This window comes from Sus scrofa, chromosome 13, assembly GCF_054392235.1.
Source record: "Sus scrofa isolate SSC_HxYL_T2T_F1_AM1 chromosome 13, Sscrofa_HxYL_maternal_Yorkshire_Landrace_v2.0, whole genome shotgun sequence".
NCBI lineage: Eukaryota > Metazoa > Chordata > Mammalia > Artiodactyla > Suidae > Sus > Sus scrofa.
The window spans coordinates 40,644,846-40,664,053 of NC_139395.1; the positions used below are offsets into that span (position 1 = coordinate 40,644,846).

At 46.9% G+C, this 19,208-nt stretch overlaps 1 protein-coding gene across 43 annotated transcripts in view; it reads left to right on the plus strand.

Annotated features, from left to right (window-relative positions):
- TRAK1 (trafficking kinesin protein 1) overlaps window positions 1–19,208 on the plus strand; it is a 161,282-nt gene that overhangs the window by 136,343 nt on the left and 5,731 nt on the right. For 12 of the 43 annotated variants that reach the window (XM_084987874.1, XM_021071689.2, XM_084987870.1 and 9 more), the window contains 5 exons: window positions 306–382; window positions 2,423–2,659; window positions 3,916–4,232; window positions 9,576–9,920; window positions 18,845–18,947. In XM_084987874.1, the coding sequence (XP_084844000.1) occupies window positions 306–382; window positions 2,423–2,659; window positions 3,916–4,232; window positions 9,576–9,920; window positions 18,845–18,947 (1,079 nt within the window). Of the gene's footprint in view, window positions 1–305; window positions 383–2,422; window positions 2,660–3,915; window positions 4,233–9,575; window positions 12,592–16,598; window positions 16,670–18,844; window positions 18,948–19,208 lie in introns of those variants that run through there. The other 31 variants (XM_084987877.1, XM_021071696.2, XM_021071700.2 and 28 more) reach the window with 5 other exon arrangements.

Below are 19,208 nucleotides of genomic sequence, written 5' to 3' on the forward strand. Positions count from 1 at the left end.
GTGACAGTGCCCACCACTCAGGTCCTCCTCCCCTCCCCCGCCCCTGCCCCTAGCTTTCCACCTCTCCCATAGTCACCATCACATCTCCATGGTTTGGCCCAAGGAATGTAGTAGAGTTTTGCCGTGGATATTGCTCAGCCAGGGTTTCTGCCAGTGATGAATGCTGTCACCCTTGAGAAGTGGGAAGTCTGTGGCTTTTGAGGCCTCAGTTTACCCTCTTGGTCAGCCTAGCTGCCTGCCTTTTCTAGAAACAGAGCTCCCTTGAATTGCTGCTCACTCGATGTGTGTCTCCCGGCTTTTCCCAGGACTCCTTGGCGGCAGAGATCGAGGGAACCATGCGCAAGGAGCTGCAGCTGGAAGAGCCCGAGTCGCCAGATATCGCGTACGGCCTTGGTTCCCCCAGAGACTGTGGGGTGGGCCCCAGACGCCGACAGTGATCACTGTGGTCCTTTGGCACATGGTTCAAATTAAGGGAAATTAGGGAGGGCAGCTGAACCCCCCTCCCTCCACCCCCCAGCTCCTCCGGTTGGGTTTTAAAGATAGATTGATTGTGAACTTGCAGAAAGTTAGGGAAGGACGGATGTTGTTCCCATCACTCTTCACACAAACTTCGTCTTGACACTACCATTGATTTGTATTTCTTTGCAGTGGAAAATATTACTTTTAAGAAATGTAATTTTTCTTGTTAGAAAAAGAGAAGTACAGAGCGCTCATGGAGAGGAGTAAGCAAGGCTTCCATTATCCTTCTGGATATGTTTAGGGATATAGGCCCGTCCCATCTCTCTTCCTAACTTGAAACCTTGCACTTGGTCTGCTTGGAGGTGTAAGGAACCTGTGGCTGTGATTTCATAAAGCTTTTTCTGTAAGGGAACCCCATAGACAGAACTTAAACAGGATCATGGGAGCAACTGGTATCCCTGAGCCTCGATGCTTGTGGGAAGCCCCTTGCCTCCCAGAAAGAAGCAGCCACTTTCTCTTTCTCTATTTTTTTTTCTTTTTTCTTTTTTTTTATTTTTTTTGACTTTTCTAGGGCCACTCCCTCGGCATATGGAGGTTCCCAGGCTAGGAGTCTAATTGGAGTTGCAGCCACCGGCCTATACCAGGGCCACAGCAACGTGGTATCCAAGCCGTGTCTGCAACCTGCACCACAGCTCAAGGATCCTTAACCCACTGAGCAAGGCCAGGGATCAAACCCTCAACCTCATGGTTCCTAGTCGGATTCGTTAACCACTGCGCCACGACAGGGACTCCAAAGCCACTTTCTATAACACACTTACCTTCTTCTTAAAAGGGAACAAATGAGCATCAAAGTGTGGTTCTGCTCTTAGAGGTTTCTTTCAAAAACCAGAACACTAGGAGTTCCCGTCATGGCTCAGCGGAAACGAATTTTTGTGTTTTTTTGTTTGTTTGTTTGTTTGTTTTGCTTTTTTAGGACTGCACCCTTGGCATATGGAGGTTCCCAGGCTAGGGGTCTAATCAGAGCTATGGCTGTTGGCCTACACCACAGCCACAGCAACAGGGGATCCGAGCCGCGTCTGCCACCTACACCACAGCTCATGGCAATGCTGGATCCTTAACCCACTGAGCTAGGACAGGGATCGAAACCGCAACCTCATGGTTCTTACTCAGATTCGTTTTCACTGCGCCATGATGGGAATTCCTGGAAATGAATCTTGACTATGTCCATGAGGACACAGGTTCGATCCCTGGCCTCGCTCAGTGGGTTATGGATCTGGCATTGCCGTGAGCTGTGGTGTAGGTTGCAGACGCAGCTCAGATCTGGTGTTGCTATGGCTGTGGCGTAGGCCGGTGGCTACAGTTCCAATTCAACCCCTCGCCTGGGAACCTCCATATGCCAAGAGTGTGACCCTAAAAAGACAAAAAATAAAATAAAATAAATAAGTAAATAAAAACAAAAAGACTAATCTGATGTTTATCATCTCATTATAGAAGCTTAAGACTAAGTCTTACTTTTGTAGTATATATATGAATGGTCAACAAAGACTCATCCTACAAAAACTTATTGAGCCCAGTTATAGGCTGAGCAGTGGACCCTGCCCTCCCAGAATTTGCACTCTAGAGGTTATCATGAGAGAAGAAAACTAGCTGGGAGACAAAAGTTCCTATTACATATCTTTATTTGTAGGTCAAATTTAAGGGAAGTAGGACACGGCATTATTCTTGCGAGCATCACTTTCAGGACACAACCATGTCAGGGAGCCCTGAATTCTGTGGGTGTTGCATCTCTTGAATTCTAACCAACACCCTAAGAAACACATGGAAGGCACAGCTGGTGGGTTGCTTGGGGGTCATGGCGGGCCAGCTGCCAACTGGCTCTTCAGTGGATAGTGTTTGGAGGGTTGAACTCCAAGGTCATTCTGGTATCTGCTTAGTCATGGATGATGTTGTATATTCTCCCCAGTCATCAGAAGCGAGTCTTTGAAACTGTGAGAAACATCAATCAGGTCGTCAAGCAGAGGTCTCTTACCCCATCCCCTATGAACATCCCCGGCTCCAACCAGTCCTCGGCCATGAACTCCCTCCTGTCTAGCTGTGTCAGCACTCCCCGGTCCAGCTTCTACGGCAGCGATGTCGGCAACGTCGTTCTGGACAACAAGACCAACAGCATCATCCTGGAAGCAGAGTCAGCTGACCTGGGGTGAGCCAGCCAGAGGCTTTTATCTTTCTGTTGTGGGGACAGGTAGGGGGATTGAGCACAGCTTCAGTAATGAGGCGAGGGAAGCTGATAAGAGTCACCTGAGAAGTGTAGCCCTTTCAGTTCTCAAATCTGTTGTCCCAGCCTGCTGAGCTTATGCTTATCCTTGATACTGCTGTGTTCACCACAGCAAAGAGTAAAACAGGATGTCAGCTTTTCTGTAAAACGCTGGAGGGGAGGATAAATGAGTATGTTTTTCTGTTAAGCTTTATCTGTTAGGCTACAGACTAGACATTTGTAGCTCAGATTCTGAAACGCTAAGGAGCACTCAGGCTCTGTCTCATGACCAGAATCTGATTTGTTTCAGAAGGTGGGGTGGAGGGTGCCTGGCAGGTGCCTGTCACACTGTGTGTTGGGGGGGTGGATCCTCCTCAACAGTAGTCTGTCCCTTTTCGTCCTGAAGCCCTGCAGTTTCCCCAACCCCACCCTATTGTCCATCCTTTTCCTATGACTTAACAAAATTGGTTTTTCTGACCGAGGGGTCAGACAGTTGGAAACTACTTGATCAGAACTTGGGGAGGGGTTGGACTTTATTATTTTTTTTTATTGAATTATAGTTGTTGTACAATATTACATAGGTTACAAGTGTACAATATAGTGGTTCGCAATTTTTTAAAGGTTATACCTCCATTTATAGATATTATAAAATATTGGCTATATTCCCAGTGTTGTACAATATACCGTTTAGCTTATTTTATATCTAATAGTTTTTAACCTCTTGATCCCCTCCCCCGATGCTCCCCCTCCCCCTCCCCTCTCTCCACTGGTAACCACTAGTTCGGAGCAGAACTCTTTCTGAGATCTCAGCTCCTTAAAATCAAGAAGAAAGAGGTTCATCCCTTGAGCCAGCTGTCCTCCTGTTAACCAGGACCTGCAGCCTGAACGAGGTTTCTTCCTAAGTCATCGTGAGGGAAATGTTTGTAAAGGCTGGATTTTATGTAGTATGTGCAAATTTTCCTTCCAGCTTAGTACTCTCTCCTCTCCTCCCTGAAAAAGAGAAAAAAAGAAAAAGAAAAGAAAAGAAAAGCCCCAAAGAGAATTGTTCTTCTGGGCAGGCATTCGTTTCCCCATTTTTGCCTAAGTGTCAGCGGTTTCCCTTGGTTTCCTTAAGAGCCGTGTCCCTTAGGCGGCGAGGCCGTAGTTGTCTGGCGCCCCCTGGTGGCTGCTCCGAGCTCACCCCCTGTTTTTCCTCCTTCCAGAAACGGGGAGCGGAGTAAGAAGCCAGGCACGCCAGGAACGCCAGGGTCCCACGATCTGGAGACGGCGCTGCGAAGGCTGTCCCTCCGCCGGGAGAACTACCTCTCGGAGAGGAGGTTCTTCGAGGAGGAGCAGGAGCGGAAGCTCAGGGAGCTGGCGGAGAAGGGCGAGCTGCTCAGCGGCTCCCTGACGCCCACCGAGAGCATCATGTCCCTCGGCACCCACTCGCGGTTCTCCGAGTTCACCGGCTTCTCTGGCATGTCATTCAGCAGCCGCTCCTACCTGCCCGAGAAGCTGCAGATCGTCAAGCCGCTGGAAGGTGATCACAGGGGTCCTCGACCCCTCTCTGCCCTCCTCAGCGACTCCCTGTGGTCCCTGATCCACCACCGGAAAACGGGCAACCTCTGTAACGCCTACTCCTTTTTCTTCCGAGATAGCCACCCGCGCTGCTGGTTTGAGTTCCTCTGAGCGTCCGGACCTCCACCTCTCCCGGTGCAGGTTTGGAAATGTACTTACGGCAGCTGGGACTAACCTTCGTCAACTAAGCCAGAGAAAAGAAAATGTGTTGGCGTCGGTTTCCTAGTGCATTTAGAACAAATCTTTTGGGAAGGCAGAGGCGCTCCTAACGTCCCCTGAAGATAATTAGGTCGTGCCTGGGGGTCTAAGTGTAGAGAATTAATGCTTTGACGTTTCAGAAATGTCGGTGTCTGGGAGGAAGGGGTGCAAAGCAAATAATGTTGTTTTTCCATCACCACGGAAAATGGTTTGCTATTTGTTGACGCACAAGCTCTGCGTTGATCTTCAAGTAAAGAGGGTGTGGCCTTTTTCACTGCAGTGTGTTCTGAGCAAGACTTCTAGACCTCACAGTTTCGGGGCCAGGAAGGGGGTGGCTCTGGAGGAAAGTGAGGTGTGTACCTCCTTAAGCTTACCTTTACCAGGGGCAATTTTTCAGCTTTTAGTATTCAGGGACACCCTATGTGATTAAACTCTGGAAAGACTCAGCTTTTTTCTTTCTTTCTTCTGGCTTTAGACATTATAAAATGTCTTTCATTTACCACCACTCTAACGAGAGCCTCCAAGTGTTTATAATTTTCATTTTTTTTCTTCCTATAGTTTGGAAATCTGTGAGCGTTTAAAAAGTATTTCAGAATTCTGTATTACATATCTAAGGCAAAGCCAAATCAGAAATTCTACAAGGCAGTATTTCTCAACTTTTTTTTTGGGGGGGGCTCCTTTTAGAAGCCGTTTTAGACATTAATTCCTAATCCCTCCTCCCAGAAAATTTAATGCCAACAGATACACTGTTTATGTATTGTATGTGTATCTGTGCCTAAAAAGAGTCCAGTTATTCACCCCAAAATAACCAGGTTTCAATTCTGGGGGGGGCAGTATCCGTGTTAGGATATGTGCTGTAAGATGAGTCTGTATTTGTTAAAGACCCAAGAAATGCTGGGTGCCATATTCTCCAAAGGAAGGAAGAAGGTGGACCTTTTTTCATGATTACTTTTTAATTGTATAATTTAGGTACTTCTTAGATTTCAGAAAAGGGATGGCTCATCCTTTCTTTAATTGTTTATTCAGTTGTAAGCTTGGTGATTGTTTTCTGATCCACAATTATGTCTGTTTTTCTTTCAATAAAATCTTCCATTTCTGCAATTTTACTTTTTGCCTTTCTTTTCTTTTTTTCTCCTTTGTCTCTGTAAGGTCATTGGAATTTAGCATCTCTATCTTGTCTGCTTTCTATATTTTACTTTGTGTTTCATTAGATCATCTAAGAATATGTTCTTAGATTCATTTTCCAAAATATTATAGGAAGAGTTTTTTTTTATTATTTTGACCAATTCATCTTTTTCTCTCTTAATCTGGTGACTTAGATATCAGTATTATTGTGATAAATTAATAGAGCAAGAGGGAATCCTATTAGATTTGCAAAATAAATTTCATCTGCAGTACCCTGCTTACCAGGAACTTATGCCACTACCATTAAAAAGTCATGTCTCGTGTGGCTCAGTGGGTTGAAGATCTGGTGTTGCCCCTGCAGTGGCTTGGGTTCCTTCTGTGGCATGGGTTCAATCCCTGGCCTGGGAACTTCTGCATACCTAAGCTTCGCCAAAGGAAAAAAAAAAGTCATGTCTCATCACTATGGCCTGTAAGGCATCCTCATGATAGAGATCTATCACTTTGGCTCCATTTTGTAGTTCTCTGACTTCTTAGCTGTTTAAAATACAACCAATATTTCCTTCTTTCTCTCTTCCACAATTACTTTTTTATATTACTACATTTAATTTGATCTGGTAGAGTGCTGACGTGGAAGTCTGCCTGATGCTGGGTTCAGGACAGCTCTAACTGTGGTACTGGTTAAGTTACCTCACCTTTTTGAGGCCTGTTTCCCTTATTGTGAAATAGGGCTCACATCTGCCACATGAGATTGTGGCAAGGAGTAAATGTGATGATGTATTTTGTATTAAGCTCAGCACCTAACAGATGCTTATTAAAACAGAGGCTCCTTGACCTTGCCCCTATTCTAGTAACTCAGGTAAAAAGGGCAGCCTTACCAGCGTTGAGACCTGGACCAGCATTGTGCTGGGGCCATGTTCTTAAAACATACTTTTCCATTGGTCCACTAAGAAGCTGATAGGATTTTTGTGCTCTCCAATGGCCCAGGTAAATGTACCTGGGGTGAAGCCCCTGGAGAATGTTGACTGGGTTCATAGCAGATAGCCAGTCTGTGTCTTCCATCTATGTCTTCCTTCCCTATTTAATTAATCCTGCTGTCTGCTCACTGGTGTCAGCCAAAATAGCCGGGCTAGATGTTTAAGATGCTAGCACTCTTGTCTCTTCATCATACCTTTTAAGCAGGGGGAGAATAAACATCCAAACGGGAATGAGATATATCTTCATTAAAAAGATGAATTGGGCAATATTTCCCCCCCTGTATTTTTCTCTTCCTTTCTGATCAATTATAACCAAATAGTATTTCCAAATAAATTAATATGTAATTGGGGGAAAGTATACACTTCTAAACTGTACATTATCCAGCAGGTTTAGTGCTAAAAGGACCAGGGTGCTCTGCCGACATAAATAGACTTAGTTTTCTTCTTCTTTGGTGATGAAAACTTTTTACTTAGAACGGTGGGGTATAGAAGGACAGCAAACAGAAGGAAAGGGACCATGACCACAATTGCATTTTCTGTGCCGTCCACGCCCTGCTCCATAGACCATCTCCGGGTCAGCTAGGAGCATGAAAGCGCCTCTCTTTGCCTGCCTGGTCCTGGTGATTATGCCTGCACACATCCCCAGGGGTGGGAATGTGTGCATCTCCTGGAGAGCTCTGGACACCCCCAGGAAAATCTCACTGCCCAGCATTTATTCTTCCATATTCTAAGTCCAGGTTCCTGCAAGGGATGCTGATGGCCTTGCTTGTTTTCAGACCTGTGATGGGGGGAGGTAGACAGTGTGAAGTTAAGGAGAGCACTGGGCCTTTAGCATGGAACTCTGCTTCTGCTACATTGACTTTGGAAGTTAGGTAACTTCAGTGAATCTCTTTCTGTGAGATAGGAGTAATAATACTTATCCGGTGGGGCAGTTTTGAGGCGTGAGTGAAGGTGATACAGGTTAACAAGCTGCCCTGCAGGCCCATTTCCATACAGAGTAGCATTTTTAAAAATGGTGCTGTGGTGCCTGGGACTCAGGACCCCAGGAACTGGTTTGGACATGTCTGCAGAGCCCTGGCCAGTGACGCCCGGCCCCAATTGCATGAGAGCTCCTTTAGGGAGAGAGTTCACAACTCTTTCGGGGTCTCAAAGGATCTATGAATTAAGAACCAGAGCAGCTCTGGATCAGGGTTCCTTGGTCTTGGCCCTGTTGACACTTGGGGTAGATAGTTCTTTGTGGTGGGGCTGTGCTGGGTATTACAAGATGTATCTCAGCATCCCAAGTTCTGCCCACTAGATGCCATTAGCCTCCCTCTCCCTCCATAACCAAAAATGTCTCCAGGCGTTACCTAGCGTCAGATCATCTCTGGTTGAGAACCACGGCTCCGAGTGTATCTTCCCACCCAGTGGGAGAACAAGTATGTGAGGCCCTCTTTCATTATCTGCACTTCTCATCTTTTTTTTTTTTTTTTTTTTTTTTTTGCATTAGGAATATTTTCTATTTACATTCAGTAGAGTCAGGTTAAGTAGGTTGCTATTGTACTTGTGACCCTTCAGTACAAACTGGGATAGACCCCAAAGTTTTTTCTCTTTTACGTGGATTCGAAATTGCCTGTTTACAAAATCCTTTTTAAGCGGGAGCTGTCCCGTGAGAAGTTTCTTCTCAGCTGTGCTGTGGAGGCGGTACCCTCACTGAGAGGAGGGTTGGGGAACTCAATCACATTCCTGGCTCACTTCCTGGCCCCACCGCTCCACTGCCTTTCCCTTCTTTCACCCTGACTCCTGAGCTGCTGGCTCCTGGCATCCCTGGTTCCCTTTTCGGATGTCCCCCAGGACAGCCTGATAGCCCACAGGGATTCTTGTCCTCCCCTCAGAGGACGCCCTCTGGAAACCAGCAGTGACAGTCTGGGAGGCCAGTTGGGCAGGAGCTTTTTCATGGCTGGGAACCACTCTCAAAGTCTGTCTTTTGAGTGTGGACTGCTGTTCGTGTGGCTAGCTTCTTCATCTGTGGAATTGGGATAGAACGCCCAGCCTCATGGACCGGGTACCCCCAATACCATGGCCGTGGGAGCAGTAATAAGTGTCCCAAGAGGAAAAGGGTTGCTCTGGCAGGTGGAGTGGGCAGAATCCTGGTACAGAGCAATCTGCTAAAGGTTCTGAGATGTTGTTCCTCACTGAATACACTTCTTGGCCCATGTTTCCTAAGCGGTCTTGGTCTTGGAACGCATCTCTTGATGAACACCTGATACACATCCTCAGAGACATACTGTGGTCTTATTACAGACCTTGTACGGTGACATCTGAGTCCTGGGGCCTAGTGTCACTGAGGAGATGGGTTCCTCTGCTTCTGACCTCTGTGTGGACTTACGTGTTCCTAAATCACATCTCTTTAAGCCAATTCCCACTCCCCAAACCTGCAGCCTGTCAAGGTTGCTGCCAGGATACAGAAAACCTAGGTGAAGGTGAGGCCATGCCTACCACTTACTTATGTATGTGCTACTTTAATTTCTTTTTGCTCTTCTTGTTGTGGGCCCTAGAGATGGTTTAACATCATCTTATGCTGCTTCTGCTGTGTCTTCCCTGTTCCTAGCAGGGAAGTGTGTACTTGGCATAGAATCTGTACATATCCACCGCCTGCCGCCCCCCGCCCCCCTTCTGTGCTTGCATCTCGTATTTTTTCCTCTTCTGTTCTAAAGTGATCCTGCGTTGGATTTGGGGATTAACATCAGTTGATTAAAATAGTTTGTCACCAAACATAGGATGACATTAATTTTTTCTTTTTTTAAAAAAATTGATTGCTGGCCTTACATTGACACCCCTTGCGGGCATGGAAGGGGGATTAGCAAGCAAGGGCAGCTGTGTGGGTGGCCCTACCTGAGCCCACCTGCGGTGCCCCGGGCCCTCGGGGCTCCCACTCCACACTGGAGGGAGGTGAACAGCCATGGGCTCAGACTCCCGTCCTAACCCTCTCTTCTCCCTGTCGCCCCCTCTGCCCTTTCTTCCACAAGGTTCTGCCACCCTTCACCACTGGCAGCAGCTGGCTCAGCCTCACCTTGGGGGCATCCTGGACCCCCGGCCCGGTGTGGTCACCAAGGGCTTCCGGACTCTGGACGTTGACCTGGACGAAGTGTACTGCCTTAACGACTTTGAGGAAGACGACACAGGTGACCACATTTCCCTCCCGGGCCTAGCTACCTCCACGCCAGTTCAGCACCCAGAGACCTCAGGTGAGAGGTCCCGAGCACGCGTGACTGTCTCAGGCAGCAGAAGTTACCCGAGCCGGCCTCAGGCTTCCCCAGAGGAGATGCAGGAGCCGCCAGCGGCCGAGAAGGAGGAGGAGGAGGAGGGGTCTGGTGAGGGCACCGCGATCAGTCCTGTAAACCTGGCGCCTCTCCCGGAGGCAGAGTTCCGGGCCATTCTCACCTCTGTTCCGAGCACCATCCGTAGTGCCTCTCTGTCTGTAGCTTCCGCTCGTCTGTGTGGGTGATGATGAAGCATTCCCATCGTGCGGGTCTGTTTTTTAATAGAGTCAGATGCCTCCTTTTGTAACAAGTAGGTCTGGCTCCCTGCCCATCTTGGAGGTGCATGGCCCAGCGGGCTCTCGAAGGGGAGCAGGAAAGGCTGCTAAAAAGACGTGGGTTATTACCCCCTCACACACACACATCGCCCCCAGAACATCAGCTCCCCGTTCCTGGTCTGGGTCCCTCGCCATGTCTAACAGGCAGCTTCTCGAGTCCCCTGGTGGCTTCCAAACTGAGCTGAGCCGACTTGGGCAGTTTTATGAGTGCCGGATTGTTCAGAAGGTGAAAGGCAGAATCTGTTACCTACACAATGCATTAAAATTGGAAGAAGCCCAGAAAGGGTTTGGGATTTCAGACAACACATCATACATCAGCCTGTTCCCTTTCCTAACTGCAGTGAAGGCGTATGAGTTTTCGCTCCAGCTTATTACATGTGTTCAAAATGGATTTTTTAAAAGTGTTTTAGCAATGTTCCTTAATCCAACAAGCCCTCAGAGGATGTCGGTCAGCTCTTTTAGAGAACTCTAGATGAATCTGGAAAGAGCCTTGACAGATCTCTGTGCACCTACCTCTTCCCCATAGTAAATACAGGACCATGAGTTTGCAGAATTACTCACACATCCTAGGCATCTCTGAGATGAAAAGCTTTGTGATCAGGGCCCTGGGATCACAGGGTCATGTGGTTTTACTGTGTATCCCAGACTTCCTGGACCTCCTGGTTGCTTGGGCTGAGGGGAGAGACCCAGAAAAAGATGAATTAACTCAGTGTCATCATCTTCATGACATTCTCAAGTCACCTGGTTTGAGGAGAGGACGTTTGTCTTTGTGGCTGGTAATTTTCATTCATGAAAAGCCCAACACTCCCCACAAAGTACAGGGCAGGGGAGAGCTGAGGTTCACGGTGGTATCTCCCCTCCCCTGGCTAAGTTCACACACCTGTGGCCAAGGGACTTTTTGCTTCGAGTGAACTTTAGAGGTATCATCATGTAAAAAGAATTGTTTAGCTCCTAGGTTTATTTATGGTTTATTTTTATTTTTTAGCTATTAAGTTACCAGGTTAAGCTTGCAAGGGAATGAAAATCCTTATTCTTTAGGATCTTCTCACTTAAGAAAAGGAAACCAGCTTTAGCATTGTTACCTGTCTTTGTCATCAGCACTGGTGTGCTTCCAGAAGACACCATGTCTGCTGATGTTATAGCCAAAGGGGCAGGCATTGTATTGCAGGCTTCGCTGCAGCCCTACAGGTGGAATAGAAGGTGAATCCTGTAAATTTAAAGAAGCACCATTAGGTTCTTCTCTGAGAAGTTGAAGAGAAGGAATAAACCTTATCAGGTCAGCTAAGACCATCTCTCTGAGGACAGAGGGAGTGAGGGTACCAGATACAAGGAGCTAAGTCCCAATCACTTTCCTTACAACACAAAAAGGCGTTATCCGTCACTTCTCTCTTTACTCAAACCTGTAGCAAGTCCATTCCAGCAACTTTGAGGAGAGGCACACAAACGTACTGTGGAGGGGTCATGCTGGAACTGCATGACCAAAAAGAATGGATATAGGAAGTTCCCATTGTGGCTTAGCAGTAATAAGCCTGACTAGTATCCATGAGGATTCGGGTTCAATGCCTGGCCTCACTCAGTGGGTTAAGGATCTGGTGTTGCCATAAGCCGTGGTGTAGGTCACAAACACGGCTCAGATCCCAAGTTGCTGTGGCTGTGGCTGGCAGCTGTAGCTCTGATTCAGTCCCTAGCCAGGGCTCTTCTAAATGCTGCGGGTGCAGCCCTGAAAAGCAAAATAAAATAAAAAATAAAAGAAAGGAAGGAAGAAAAAAAGAATGTTAGGGATTGCTCAAGGTAATTTAGGGAAGGTCTGATCAACTAGACCTGGATTCTTTTAAGCTTGTTTTCTGGGTAGAACTTATTAAAAGTTCAACACAGGAGGGAAAGGCACGAGCAGTGACTTGGCTCTGTTTTCCCTCTATGTGGAATGACAGGGCCGTTTTGAGTCTTGGAATGTGAGAAGCACATCACTCTACATAAAACATCTCAGAGGCCCCGAGTGGCACTATGCACACAATCTTGGAGTCACAGGAAGACAGAGAGGCTTCAGTGGGAAGGCCTGGGGCATCCTCTGTCTTGGGATGGCCTGATCCCTGCCTTGGTCTGTTCTTTCCTGGTGCCAAACAGCACAATTCCAGGAGCTGCCATGTGCCTGGGAAAAAGTAGTTGGGAGAAACTCTGAAAACAGAAGGTGATTAACCTTTTTAAAAAAAAAAAAAAAACTGGTCTTATGAAAAGAAATTGGGAAAATTTTGTATATTAGGCACTTTGTCTAGAGCCTGATCTCTCATGGACAAAAAATTTTGAGTACTGAAAAAATTTATTAGTATATTTAATGTATTATTGTTATCATCATTTGATTTTTATAATCCCATGTCTTTAAGAAGGATGAATCCTTGTTGTTCTATTTGTAAATAATTTAGATGATTAAAATGGATTATTTAAAACAATTTTTAGATTATAGTTTTACTTTATTTCAGTGACTATTATGTTTTAATTCATATAGAAAGTACACTTTTATCAGAAATAGATATAATCTCATACTACCAGTGTTCTGAATATTAGGTATTTCATGTGTAGAGAAGAGCCTGCATGTGGTGAAGGATTAAGATCAGCGTTTTTTTAAAGTCACACAGTTATGCTGGTAGATGGTTGACTGGATGGACAGTCCAGTTGAATTATCTCAGTTATTATTGCCTTAATTCTTTTTTTTTTTTTTTGAGTTTAAAAGGCCAGCCAAAAAGAGGTTTTTTTTTAAATTATTCAACGAATTTTATTACATTTATAGTTGTACCTTAATTCTTAAAGGGCAGGCAGAGGCAGGATTAAAGCAACATAGAAAAAAGCAAAAGTCAGTTTAATACTCATGCATGTGGAGACCATTTCCAGTAAGAAAAATCTCCTAAAATAGTCTACAAATCATGGCAGCCTTTCTGACAGTGGTCCTGCAGGGAAGCTGTGTCATATTTAGGGCTAAGATCCTAAAGTAAGTGTTGAAGGCAAAAATCACATTTGGTCAGCAGTGCCCTTGAAAATCTCTGATGCTGCAGCACATGGGTCCCCAGAAGCAAAAGCCAACAGCTAGCTTCTTTTGTAGCTTTCTTTGATACATGGGTCTAGCTAGGTTCTGTTCAGGAGCAGTTACTTGAAGGGAAGGGAGCATCTGGTGGATGAAAGGAGGCAGAGGAAAAGCTCAGGAGCTGAGGATTACTCCAGCTTCTTTCAGGATGGGTGTAAGCACAGCCCCTTACCCCCCTCTCCCCCCACCTCCCACCACGGGCATCCTGCTACCCTGCCAGCCCCGCTGCAGAAGCAGGACTCAGGTGAGCTTGTGAGGAAACATTGGCTGTGGAACCTGACGGATCTGGAAGGAAAAATCTGGCACCTTCTATTCAGAGACCGTCGGGTCTGAGAAGGTTTCCTTCTGGTCCCCACAAAGAGAGTTGACAACGAGTTCCCACTCTGTGAGACTTTTCAAGCCAGCCCCGGTGTGCAGCGGTTACAGGAGTTGGCTCACTATGGACAGAGCAGGGGTCTGCTCCTACTCCCCTGTATTAGGAGGTGGTGAGGAATCCCTGTGCTCTTCCATCAAAATATATATTAAACCGGAACAGGCCAACTGCAGCCCAAAGTGGAAAAATAAATGAAGAACCAGATAACGGACTTCTTCAAGACAGCTTGGAGTCAACCCTGCTTAAAATTTCCAGAACAAGCCCACTTGCTGGAAGCACTTTCTCTATGGAACCTCACCTCTGAAAACCACAGGAGAGCCCTCTCACACTCCGAGGGGCACGACATGGACTGTTGAGTGGGCGCCTGCACTCCGCCCATTTTCCACCCCCTCTTCAGGCTCCGAGGGCCCCTGAGGAAGTACGCGGGTGGGTGTAGAGGCTCAGATACGGTTTCCGGTTGCGCCGCCTAGTGGCTCATAGGAGCAGTGCACTTTTGAGCTGGCTCCTGGATCACACTGGATGATGGTCTTGATGCAGCTTAGCCAGGCCCCTTCCTGGTGTCACCACAGAAAGACTGAGAGAAAGGCAGAGAGCATGTGGTCCAGCTTTGTTGGCATCTGAAGGCTCCAGAGAGATTTGTTTTGCATTTTTCCTTTTTGACATTTTAACAGCCTTCTGAAAAATCCCTTTATCTCCTGCAGCCACTTGAGGGAATTTCTTGTCCTCTCTGTGCAAAACTATGAGATTGTCCCTCTGGTAACTCGTATACTTTTTAGATGAAACGGACTAGACAGCTTAGTATAGTAGGATGAGTAGACTTTTCATTTTTAAAATTTTTGCAGAAACCAAAAATAAGTTGTGCAGAAACCAGAAAAAAGATCTTGTGATGTGGTTCACATTCTCTGTAACAGAAACCTCCCAAAGGCCTATGGGCTGGATGTCTGCAAAGGGGATTCAGAGGTCCTTAGAGCTGCAGGAGCAGACAAGGACTGTGTTGAAGAAATACTTAAGAAGCAGAGAAAAATAGTTGCAGGTCCATGTCAGTCCTGGAACTAAAGGCTTTAAAGATGTCCTTATAACACTGTGTAGTTTAAAAATCACTTTCATCTTATTGTTTTAAAAAGAAAAGCTGTACTACTGTATCTGAAATAGCGCTTGGTTCCCCACCCCCCAAAGAAGAACTCTTGTTGAAATGACTTTGATCATGAGCTTTTCCCACATGAACTCATCATAGAACTTTTTTTTTGAGAGAAGTTCATGCACAGAAGTGATAGAAAAAGTCTTTAGAGCATTTTCTATGCCCCGAGAGTTTAGTTTTTTAGGAAGAATTCTAAATCATTGTTTTTTGCTTTTATGAATGGGCATATAGTTGACAGGTAAAGATACACCCCCCTCCCCAGTGGGGTGTGTGTGTGTGTGTGTGTGTGTTGGTGAATGAGTTTATAGAAATGGCAGAGTAGATCCAAGTTGTGTGACAGCAGCTTCGCATGACATGTTCAAGTGGCATTTTGTTTTATTTTACTCAAGGTGACCACTTCCCATGATGTATGAGAAAAAATATGGAGGGCTCTCAGTGTGTCGTAAAGACAGACCCTTTTTCCAAGATTTTGGGTCATCTTTGTAATTTTAAAAAAATATTTTAGTAAATTACTTCTGTGAGCAAAAACATAGCTTGGATGTCCAGCATTCCTCTGTCCTCTTTGATTCCCGGGGAAGCAGCCTGGGTGGGGAGAGGGTGTCACAGTACCTGCTAGAGCTCGGTGGCCCAGCTGCACCCTGACAGCTGTGCAGGCTCAGGGGAGGGTCCTTTTAAGGACTGTGTGCTACAGTGGCCTTTAGAGAGAAACGTTTCTGGTCTCCCCAGCTCACTCCTGCTTGGCCTTCCCCATGGATAGGGGAAGGGAGGCACTCTTCAGATTGAGTGACATGCGTGAGTAGTGTATGCGGATCTATCTCATCACGTGGACAGACAGGCTGCAAAGCTCAGTCATCCTGCAGGTCCCCATCAGTGTGTCTGGCCTTGACCGTGTTCCTTTCCTCTTCTCACCTTTGGAGCCTTGGGGTGCGGGGAGAGCAGTGGATTTTCCTGCCCATCTTCCCTGGAGCTTTCCGCTAAGCTGCAGTTATCCTACGGAGCACACATGCAGATAATCCGCAGCGCCATCTTCAGGGGCATCCAGGGAGGAAGCCCCTGCTCACTGGAGACTGGCAGCCGGCCCAGGAGTCCCCCACGACTGGCTGCAGAGCCAGATCCCAAGCACCCAATTTTCCAGTTGGAATCAGGTACCACACACCCCCAGGGGAGCACAGCCAGTTAGAACCATTTACCAAGTGCACCTGGGTCAGTCACGGAGAAAGTGAGCAGAGTGACTCTCCCCCATACAAAGCCCTCTGAGGCCCCCACCTTGGCTGAAGGATGTGTGCTTACACTTGGCTCATTTTCAGGACAAAAAAATCTACGAGATAGCATACTGTATGTAGTTCACCAATGTAGCAGATCTTGAATAATCCAGAAGTAATTAAATTTAAGTATTCTCTTTGATAGATTAGGATTGTGGAACAGTAAGAACCTGAGGGAGAAGCAAATAAAAATAATAAAGGATCAGGGATTGGGGGAGTACAAGTTCATTCCTAAATAAAATACTTGACGAACACGCTTGTCAGTGTTAAATACACACTGCTGTCCTTCGGTCAGACTGAGAAAAAGAATGAGGATTTAAGTAGTAAGTCAGAGCACTGAATTCAAGAAACACAGTCCTTGGAGGCCCCAGGTGAGCAGCACGAGGTGAACTCACAGCACCTAAGGCAGGATCTTGGGGTGTGGTGGGGACTGTGGCAGTGAGCCCTCAATGAGCCCCTGCTCCCTGCCCAGAAGACTCCTGGTGCCTCGTGCTTTGGGAATGTGCTCTCTTCCTGTACACAGAGCTGTAGGAATCAGCCCCTGGCAGCTCTGTGGCAGCACAAGGAGCCTTGGGCGACTCATTCTCTCTGTGTTGTGTCCCAAGGAAGGGAGATGCTGCAGCGGCCCGGCGGGCAGTGGTGACTCGGAGAGCTGGCGGGTCCAGGCGTCCCAGTGGTATTTCAGAGGGGCTGAACCTCTGGCTTTGGCACTTTTGATACTCGTTGATCTTCTTTGGTCTTCTAAAGCTGTCCATTGCTTCTGGGGAATGATGACCTCTGAATTTTAGCAGCCTTTTCCTATTCCCAAAACCCATTTGCGTAAGATGGGTTTTGCTTCTGCTGATGCAACTGTGTCTCTAAAATGTCCATCTCACACTAGCTGTTTCAATTGGAGATCCAGTACATAATGGGGTGGAGGAGGAAGTGAACTTGTGTGACCTTTTGATTTGATGTTCTGGCCCTGTGTTTAAATGGGGTATGCTTCTAAGTTGAAATCCAGCCTTGCCTTTGATTTAAAAAAAAAAAATACTCTCTTTCACCTGTTCTGTCTTAATTACTTCTACTTCCTGCATTTTTCTTTCCTCCCTTGCAAATAACCCTTCATACCTGTTATTTGGGATGCTTTTCTCAGGTTTTTTGTTGTTTTTGTTTTTAGATTTTATTGCAGTCAGAGAATCGTGATTGGTTGGTTGCCTTTTCTTCATAGCTTCTTCCATTTTTGTTTTGCTTGCAGCAGTTTTTAGTTATCTGAGTTCCTAAACTATGACCTTTATTGGTTGAGAAACAAAGATGCCTAAAGGCCATTTTTACATGCGTTTTTGACCCTCCTCCTGCTTTGCCTGGAGCTCCCTGTGGCTGGCAGTTTGCTCTTGTGGCCCTGGTGCTGGCTGCCATACCAGGGCCCACGGCAGCCTTCCTTGACACAGAGAGATGGGTCAGATGACAGTAATCAGGGCAAACAAGTCTTGCATTGCTCCTGAGTCACCGCCACCATTTTTTGTGCTCTGGCTCTGTCCTGCCTGCCTTCAATTTGCGTCTCTCTGATATTTTTTGTTTGTTTGTTTCATCTGGTTTCTAGGGTTTTTTTGTTTTTGTTTTTGTTTTTTAAAGACACTATCACCTGTGTGTGGATCTGTAGGTTTGGGGCACGGATCTCTTCTGGTTTGTTTTCCTTTTCCTTTTTGTCCAATCCAAGAGAAAACTCGCCACAAAGAGCTAGAAGATTCTAGTTCCCAGCCTTCTGAATCTTCAGCGTGCTCGTGGCCGTTGATATCCGTTTTCTCCCAGGAGGTCTCTGGGGGCTGAGCTGCAGCAGGGGTGGAGTGGGTGGAGAGGGGCCATCCTGGACTTCACCGTGCATGCTTTTGGGAGCAGCGTCTTTTTTTTTTTTTTTTTTTTTTTTTTTACTTTTTTCTTTTTTACATTTGAGTTATGAATGAGGATGACCTCTACAATCATGATGTCTCCTGTAGCCTCTCTTCCTATTTATCACTTGCCAGCTCTCTGATGCATGGTCCTAACACTTCTGTGATTTACTTTGCTCTACATCCTAGTCTTCAGCTGCCTTAACAACTCTTTAGGGCTTTCAAAGGGAATAAGTTGAGGACAGTTCTGATTCGTTTTCATTAGAAACCAGACATCCTGGAGATGGCAAGAAAGCAGCCCAGAGGGACTGGTGCTGCTCACACTGCTGTGTGTCAGCCCAGCCCTGGCCTTGGAGCCTCAGCCCTGCAGAGAACCTGGGCTCTGGGATCCCTGCCACATTGTTGCTGAGGCAGCTGAGGCCCCATCTCCCTTTCTGCCGACCACAGATAGGCAGTAGTGGAGCCAGCTTCCTCAAGCCCCTTTTTGTGTAAACTGAAAAGGGAGCCTGTGAGCCTTGCCCTGTTTCCAGGTGCAAGTGCCTCTCTCCATCCCGCACCCCCCCCCCCCCCCCGCGGCAGAGTTTGGCACCTGTTTGCCAATGGAAAGAAATGTAAAGCAACAAAAGACGGAAGCAGATTCGGACCTCTGAGGAGGGAACCCAAATTTACCCCCAGGGGCCCTTTAGCCCTTCAAACTGGATCCACTACTGGCCAAAGAACGCTGATGGGGAAACCCTGTCTGGATTGGGTTGGAAGCTGGAATTCGATGCTCTGCACACCAGTGCTCAAAAGTGTGGTTATTTTTGAGGGACCACCTTCGATCCAGAACATTTGCCTTTCACCTTCCTCGCCCAGATCCAGTTCACAAGGTAGCTCATCGCTTCTTGCATCTGTCGAGGGCCATATGGGATTTGGACTTCTCTCATGGGTGTACTTGGATGCAAGGACTATGTTTTGTTCCTTCCCTGCCCCTCCCCCCAATTTAGCTCACCACCCTGGGAAGTGCATGTCACAGACCAACTCCACCTTCACCTTCACCACCTGTCGCATCCTGCATCCTTCAGACGAGCTCACGCGGGTCACACCAAGGTAAGGGACTCCCCCGGTGGGGTGGGCAAGGTGGGGTGAGGGTGGAGTTGCATCCCTGTGAGACTTAATGTCAAGGAAAGCTGAAGTAGAGAAGCGCATTCAAAATCAGCTCTAGGAGTTCCTGTTGTGATGCAGCGGAAACAAATCTGACTAGGAACCATGAGGTGGCGGGTTCAATCCCTGGCCTCACTCAGTGGGTTTAGGGTCTGGCATTGCCGTGAGCTGTGCTGTAGGTGGCAGACGCGGCTCGGATCCTGTGTT